At 39.3% G+C, this 8,136-nt stretch overlaps 1 protein-coding gene across 1 annotated transcript in view; it reads left to right on the top strand.

Annotated features, from left to right (window-relative positions):
* Positions 1-3,057: 3,057 nt before the first annotated feature.
* The window catches only part of LOC107669586 (SWI/SNF-related matrix-associated actin-dependent regulator of chromatin subfamily A containing DEAD/H box 1A-like), an 8,261-nt gene continuing 3,182 nt past the window's right edge, over positions 3,058-8,136 (top strand). The window contains exons 1-14 of the mRNA XM_016461891.1: positions 3,058-3,457; positions 3,852-3,951; positions 4,130-4,235; positions 4,324-4,390; positions 4,574-4,653; positions 4,743-4,871; positions 5,177-5,255; positions 5,362-5,837; positions 6,287-6,483; positions 6,568-6,658; positions 6,762-6,861; positions 6,948-7,007; positions 7,148-7,223; positions 7,346-7,481. Coding sequence (XP_016317377.1) covers positions 3,352-3,457; positions 3,852-3,951; positions 4,130-4,235; positions 4,324-4,390; positions 4,574-4,653; positions 4,743-4,871; positions 5,177-5,255; positions 5,362-5,837; positions 6,287-6,483; positions 6,568-6,658; positions 6,762-6,861; positions 6,948-7,007; positions 7,148-7,223; positions 7,346-7,481 — 1,803 coding nt within the window. The 5' untranslated portion in view covers positions 3,058-3,351. The remainder of the gene's footprint in view (positions 3,458-3,851; positions 3,952-4,129; positions 4,236-4,323; positions 4,391-4,573; positions 4,654-4,742; positions 4,872-5,176; positions 5,256-5,361; positions 5,838-6,286; positions 6,484-6,567; positions 6,659-6,761; positions 6,862-6,947; positions 7,008-7,147; positions 7,224-7,345; positions 7,482-8,136) is intronic.

Below are 8,136 nucleotides of genomic sequence, written 5' to 3'. Positions count from 1 at the left end.
AAGCATATATAAATATATAAAATAATATGCAATGCACATAAGCAAATTTTGTTCTTTAAATTTATTCCATAAATTTGAAATATTAAACATTTTGTTTTGACCAGTGACTCACCAAATTCCTAATGCATATATGGAATAATATATTCTTTTTTATTATTATTATTATTTTTACACATATTCATTGAGAACTTGCTGAATCACTGGTCAAAACAGAAAGCATTCTAGCTGTCTGTTGCTAACATCAACAAGTCAGTACTTAAGTATGCAAAATGAATGAATGGTGTCAGTCTGCTCAGTCAAATATAGCTCAGTAGCAGATTTGAACTCCAAAATTATAAACTGGGAATAATTATTGTATCATATCATTACATGCATCAAAAGAGCAATATGATATGACTTGATTCAAATCAAATGTGTGTCCCTCACCTCTCATTCCTTGGGAATTCCCACAATATATAAGAAGTGGCGGGACACAAAGAGAAGACACAGCAAGGAGGAGCACATTCTCTTCCCACACTGCCTTTACCCTGGAGATGGTCAGATCCCCCTCACTAACCCCAGCTCCCCCCCTCCTCCCTGACTTCCCTCCACTTCCATCTTCCTCATTGTAGGCTGATTTAATTAAAAATACCAAGCAGCACCACCCTGGACCTCACCCACCAGGGTGGGACCTCTAATTGTGGCACTGGGAGACACTGTCATTTACTGCTTATAGACACACACACACAAACAAACAAACACGTACGTTCAAGCCTATGTTTTCCCATAGTGGAAGGTAATCCATTCCTGACAAACATGATGCATTGACCTGACAGGATGGCATTTCAAACTTCACTACTCTACCAGAAAGCACTTTGCTGTTTAGAGGGCCCTCTCATATTTAATGTCGTCGAAGCTTTTCAGAATAACTATTTTAATGAGCCTTTCATGAGTTTTAAAACCAAAAAACTGTAGAATTTGTAATAAAATTGTAAAACATTTTAAAAGAACATTTTTATTGTCCACAAACTCTTCTCCATAGACAATCATTTTCTTTCTTAATCAATGCAACGTAATATTTTTTTTTTTCTTTTTCTGCCCATTGATTGTGGTGCTACCATATACATACATATCTAAGGCAACCATCATGTCAACTGTATGTGAGAGTTATGCAAACATAAATCAACATAATTAATCTGCCCTTCGTCAATCCTAGAATCGCAAGCCTTATTTGACAGTTTTTGGATCATGTCTAGTGAATGTGGACTGAGACAATGGCAATTAATTTTGTGATGATCTTGCCATTGGGAAAGGGCGGGTATTTTGTTTTAGGGGGTGGGAAGGATCCAAATCGCAGACATGTTGCCACGGTGATAAGGTACTCCCTGTCGCCGTCGGGTCTCGGACAAGCAGGGAGCCATGGAGAGTGAGACTGGATAGTGACATCCAAAGTGGCAAGTCCACAAGGATGGTAGGTCAACCTTGAGCTCAATTCCTCAAACTTCCATAGGGATGTCAGGCACTTAATGTAACGTACGTCAGCCAATGACACAGTAAACTGATGAGAATGAGCACGGATGGTGTCTGGCCATCGCTAACTTCCATTCTGTACAGCTTTTGATAGTTGAAGTTTGTATAAACTTCACAACGTTTTAACACACTTTCATTGTAGTACAATATTTAATGTTGCAACTATCTTTACTTTACTTTGGGATGGGGTTTATGCCATGAGACTGCAGTAAAACTAGCTGGGGTCCCTGATTCAGTTCCCTGCTGTTTAGGGTCAGGGGTCTGATCAAACTCAATGTCAGTGTGCCCATTGTGTACATGGCACTAGTGTAAGTTATAGGAATCTCCATAGTGACAAGGAAAGGGAGACAGAGTGGCGGCATGGAATACTCGGCACAATTCAGGACTGCATACTGCGTACATGTACTTTTGACATTGATTCTACAGTAGTATGTGGATAGTTGCCAACTCTTCATGTAAATACCACTGTTTATCAAGGTAAATAATAATTCCCTCTCTGATTTCACAATTAATCCTATTGAAAAGATTGCATCTTGCTAAAAAGCTAATATATTAATATTGATCTGTTAGTTTGTGCCTGCACTGCGGTTTTTAAAACTGAAACATTTGTCCAGATGAGTAACTCAAATCCCAATGTTAAAGTAACCAATTACATTGTGGAATGAAATATGATCTGACATGATATGAAATATGATCTCTGTTTGAAATTTGTAACACAGTTAGTAAACACTGGATTATAATCATGTTAGTTCTCTAATCTGTGTGATTTTGAGATATAAGGATCCTTTCTTTAATCCATTGCAACAACGTTTGTTAGTTTATAAATCAAATATTTTCTACCTTACCAAAAAAAAAAATTAAAAATAGTGTTTAAGAAATGACAGAGGAAAGGGATGTTTGAAAAATCTATATGCACAGTCTCCCACAAAACAGGAAAATATCTCACAAAAGCTTTGTAAGTGTCTCACAGGGGTTTTGGGAACCTGTTGCCAGTCTGTTCAAGGATTCTTACGCTCGTTTAGACAGAAACAAACTCAATCGAGTCGCCCCTTTACGCACAGGCAAGAGATTTAACTGCAGCTTTGTAATACAAGCGTGTCACCTAGTGGATGGATGGAGTGATTATGTTAATGTGGAATTTATGTCGTGCAATGTCAAAATGTTGGAATTGTAAAAGTGTCTATATCTATCTATCTATCTATCTATCTATCTATCTATTATATAATTATTGCTGTTATCAAGGTAATTGATTCCCTCTGTCACCATAATCTTATTGAAAAGCTAGCATATTGCTAAAAATTCAATAGCCTATATTAAGAGCGGTCAGATAGAGTATGTGCATGCCCTACTGCCTTTGAAACGTTTCTCCAAATTGTTTTAATCCAAATTATTTCAAAAGTATATAGTATGCATTAGTATATTTTATATTCTTCTTCCTTTCTATTTTAAATAATTGAACCTGTCAAATCGTGACGTTTAATATTTATAATCCTGATTTACAATTTAAAGGAGAAAGGCCGCTGTGTTGTTATTGGCTCAAAAGCGGAAATGACGCATTGCCAGTCGGTGGCGGGAACGTGCTATTTGCTGTATTCAGAATTTACCGCACTGTCACTCTTCAACGCTAAAGCATTTAAACCTGAAACATTTCATTCAATTAACAGTCAAGTCACTTACGCAGTTCGGTGTTGTATTTTATTTTTTTTTTATCAGATATCGATTGGGTTATGAGGCTGTCCTGAAGCTTTTGTGGTCGAACACAATCAAGTGCGCGAGCATCACCGGCGGATGAACAGTAAGACCGCGTGAGACAGAGGATTCTCCTAACGGAAAAAAATTGAAATGAGCTTTTTCAATCTAGACCGGTTCCGTTTCCAAAGGGACAACGCAGCGGACAGTCACTGTAAATCGTCGGACAGATCCAACTCGGATAAAGAGAATAAACGGGGTGAGTAAAAACTGCCGTTTCTCAGCCGGGGCTTTGTTCAGCTTTCATAATGGATGTTTCTCAAAACCTGATGTGCTTTCTACGTAGACAGCATGTTTTTATCTGTGATTATGTTGATAAGAGTTGGAATGCGAGTTTGTATTGTACTGTAGTTGTAGTTTTAAGCCCATTTCCAGGTTTTTAGTGTGGGTGGCCACTGGGAAGATTTTTCTCTTCTCACCTTTGTTTTGGGGTTGACGCTGATTCTCGAAATAACCTGCTCTCTATTTTTGTTTACCACTATATCAGACCCCTTTTACAGCATACTATTAGCAGTTGTCATGTTTCAAGGATGTAGTCACAAGATGTTGTATGCCAACATTTTTTGATTCAGTCTTGAATTTTCTGTTTCCAGCCCACCAAAGAAAGACAGATGGTCGATGTGCATCAGGCAAGGCATCAAGACATGCATTAGAGGATGTTTCTGCAGATGACAAAGTTGTCAGGATGAGCAAGTAAGCGAGACTGAGTTTGTCAGAAGTGAGGCTGTAATGTGTCTTCTCTTGGACACATTTGCTGCTCCACACTTTTTCTAGAGATTTCAAGCTTGCTGATTACATTATGAGAGTTGTTAACTATTTGAGCGTTCACTATCTAGTCTGTAATAAGTGATAACATGCCGTTATTTCACAGAGATACAACATCAGAGTCCAAGAACCAGATAAGCAAGGATATGGAGGACAAAATCATCAAACTAATGGAACTATTCCCTCAGAAGAGCAAGAAAGATCTACTGGAGGTAATGAGTCCCTCATTGATGTAACATCAACTTAATGGGTGAACATTGTGGATTTTATGCTGTTGTGTTATCCTGTATATTGTGACAGGTGGTTGAAAGCACCAGCACGCTGGAGGGAGCTATAGCACATTGCTTGATGATTAATGGAGATGACGGTGAGGCATTTTTTTATTATTTGCATGGACAAATATTGGTCAGTCACAGCATTCTGCTGTCAGACATCTTTGCGTTTTTAATGCCAATTTTTTGTGTCTTTTGTGCGAATTAATTATAAGATGATTTGTAATTCAGATACAATATTGTAACTTATTCAAATCAAAACTGTTTTATATATGCAGATTCAGGCAGATGGAAAGGCAAAGCAGGGCATAGTGAAGATGATGATAACGATCAGCCAAAGAAGAGGAGAAAAATTGTGGTGAGTGAGCCATTTGAATCAATGTTTTAAACCCAACATCTCCTTAATGTGGTGAACTCACTTTTAAATGGCTGTTGACTCTGAATTAGCATTCAGAATCTGAAGAGGAGGAGGAGGAAGATTCTGATGATGAGGAGGAGAGTCAGGAGCCAAGCAGAGAGAGACAAGAGGCTCTGTTGAAGAAGCTGAAGAAGAAACTGCCTGAAATAGAAAAAGCGGTAGGCTTAAATGGTTTAAAGGTTTAAGAGGGAAAATTCAAACGAACTAAAAACGAACAATTGCTTTACTCCGAATTGCCGCTATTTTAAAGTGAAAGTCAAATGGGCACACCGCTTTTACAAGCTATTTAAAAGAGAAGGAAAGCAAGAGAAAAAAAGGGAACGCCCCGCCCCCGCGGTGATACCGGTATTACCGGTGTTGTCACACGTCGATTAACCAGTGGGAAAATTTCCTCACAGTCACAACCCTAATGCAAAGCATTGCAATGTTCTGGTGAGTCAGTGTCTTCAATTTCTCTTAATAGGTGCTGAGGGATGTCCTGAGAGAGCATGACTGGGACTATGAGAATGCTTTGGGTTCACTGCTTGTGTTTTCATCAACTGGTAATTATTACTGCATTTCAGCCACAGTTGAAGGTTTAGTCCACATAGAAATTTTAGTTTGAAAAACAGACTTTAAGCCATCCATGCCTTATCACTTTAAATTCAGATTCATGTTCACCAGAAGATCAGAGAAAACAAAAGTCAAAATCATCTCAATCCAGGGAAAAAAAGGACAAGAGCTCTCAAAAGCCTGACAGCTCTTCTAGCCTGTCAAGATGGCTGACGGCTGTACCGTCTCCCGTGCCAAAAGTCTCTAGTGTGTCTACTCCAAAAACACAAAAATCAGCAGTCAGCAAAAGCATGACCAAAAACACATCCTTTAAACAGAAGAGGGGTGATGAATCGCCATTAAATGATGTCAGTGCCTCTGAGGATGAAGAGGAGATTGACAGTGATGTTGAGAGTATCTCTGATGATCTGGACTCGGAGGATGAGGACAGCATCTCGGGCAATCTCCAGGACAAGATCATTCAGTTTCTCCAAGAAGCTTCCCTAGATGAGCTTGCTCTAATATCTGGCTGCTCAATCAAAAAAGCCCAGAAGATCATTTCGCTGAGGCCTTTCAACACTTGGAAAGATGTGGTAAGAATCTAATGTGTGGACTCTGTGCTGCCATGTTAATTGTCACTCTGAATTATGTTGTTGTGGTTGAATGAATTTTGAAGTGCTCAAAGGGGATTAGTTCTTTTGGCTATGAAGGCAGTGATTTATATTTGGCAGGTTTGTATTCATGCCCACAGACAGATTGAGCACAGTTGTATCTAATTGTTTAAATGAGGTGTTAAAATTTGTCACACTAGTTTAAAATGTTTTGCTAACAAAATGAGGAAATTAAAAAACATTCTATGCACTGAATTCTCAGTGACATTAGCTATCGGTAGACAAGGCGGGTAAACCATGCTAGTGGAAAGGCTTTTTTTGTGGTGTAGAAATGTTCACAAGCCCTAATTAGTACAGAAGTGTACTATTTAGCTATGTTAACCATTCAGCTCAAGGTGGAAAAGTCCTAATTCTGTTTTTCTTCCTTTCAGAAAGAGCAGTTCTTCAAGGGTAATGGCCTGTCTATAGATCTGGTACATGGCTGCAAGGTTGTGCTTAAGGAGAGGCAGGTGGTTAGAGACCTTATGGGAAGATGTGAGAAGATTGCACAGAAAATGACTAAAGATGTTACCCAGGTCATAGAAGCAGGCATGGGCTCCATCAAGCAACCCAAAGTCCTGAACAGCAAGTGAGTTTATCTATTCTCATAATACACACCTGGGATATCCAGTTATGCTATTTTTTTTAACTTCTTGTTTTTGACTTCTCTTAGTTTCAAACTCCAGCCATATCAGCTGATTGGCTTGAAGTGGCTGATTCTTCTGCACCAGCACAACCTGAGTGGCATCCTGGCAGATGAAATGGTGAGTCACTGTCATATTGAGTTCAAAGGCGTGAAATCCAAGAAGGTTACTCATTCCTTTAAAGCAAAGGATATTGTTTATAAGTGATTTGATCTCTCCACAGGGGCTGGGTAAAACTATTCAGGCTATCTCTTTCCTGGCTCATTTGTATGAAAAAGGAATCAAGGGCCCTCATCTTATTACCGTACCCTCGTCCACACTGGGTAAGAGACACTTATTTCAGTGGGAGTGTAGCATATAAACTTGTCCCTATAGTGTTGCTTGAGATGATGCATTTCTCTCTTTGCAGATAACTGGGTTCGTGAGCTGGGTCTTTGGTGTCCCAGTCTTAAAGTTCTTATTTACTATGGTAAGTTAGTTTCCAGGCAAGCAGTTTTAAACTCAATTTTTTTTCAGTGTGGTCTTAGAACCCAGTGCAAAATAATACATATTAATACAAAATTTTCTCCTTTATTTCCTCGCTCAATTCTTTTGTGTTTATACTTGTAGGGTCTGTGGAAGACCGCAGATACTTGCGACAAGACATCCTCAGTGGCTTAGTTGAATTCAACATCATAGTATCCACGTAAGTACATTGTTTTACAGTACTTATATATTGTTGTACTTAACTGTGTGTTTATGAAAGTCACATGTATTCAGTGGTGTTAACATTTGCCTTTCCTTTTTTCCTGCTTTCATCTGTATTAGTTACAATCTCACAATAGGGAATGACTATGACCGCAGTCTGTTCCGCAAGCTGAGGCTGAAGTATGCTGTGTTTGATGAGGGCCACATGCTGAAAAATATGAACTCTCTACGCTACCGCCACCTCATGGCCATCAATGTCAGTACAAGTAGTCTTCTGTATCTTAAACAATATTGCAAACGCGATTTAAAGGGGACATAACACACACAGTTTCACCCAATCTCATGTTAATCTTGAGTACCTATAGAGTAGTACTGCATCCTTCATATCTCCAAAAAGTCTTAAATTTATCATATTTATAAAAGAAAGATACAGCTTTACGGTTCTCTCCGGAAACAGCCGAGCTCCTGGAGGCGTGCCATGGGCAGAGCTAAAGAGTGACGAGCACTTGAGCTCCGATTGCCAACAAAACACACATTTGATCCCGTTTCACTTACCATCTGCAATTCTGAATCATGACTAGGATCTTTTATAGCTGGGACCGCTCCATCTTTCAGTATTCAAACGATGTGCAAATACAGTGTCGAACTGTTTATAAAACGTTCGTCAACAAACACATTTGTGAAACTCCGTTGCTGCCCCGGAAAAACAAACTGCATCCACTGTTTACATAACACTGGGTTATTTAGGAAGCTGCCGCCGGATGAAACGCATTGATGGGCGCGCTCTCGCTCTCGCTCTGGTCGATGTGCGCGCGGCCGCGTTCTTCCGGAAGAAATGCCCATATAAGGAGTTCCACCCTCGTTTACGTCATGAAAAGCCACGATCGAAAAAAACTCTCCGAAACTTGTAC

This window comes from Sinocyclocheilus anshuiensis, unplaced genomic scaffold, assembly GCF_001515605.1.
Source record: "Sinocyclocheilus anshuiensis isolate Anshui unplaced genomic scaffold, SAMN03320099.WGS_v1.1 scaffold80, whole genome shotgun sequence".
NCBI classification, from domain to species: Eukaryota; Metazoa; Chordata; class Actinopteri; order Cypriniformes; family Cyprinidae; genus Sinocyclocheilus; species Sinocyclocheilus anshuiensis.
Note: the sequence above shows the minus strand (reverse complement) of the source record. Positions and strands in the feature narration are given on the sequence as shown.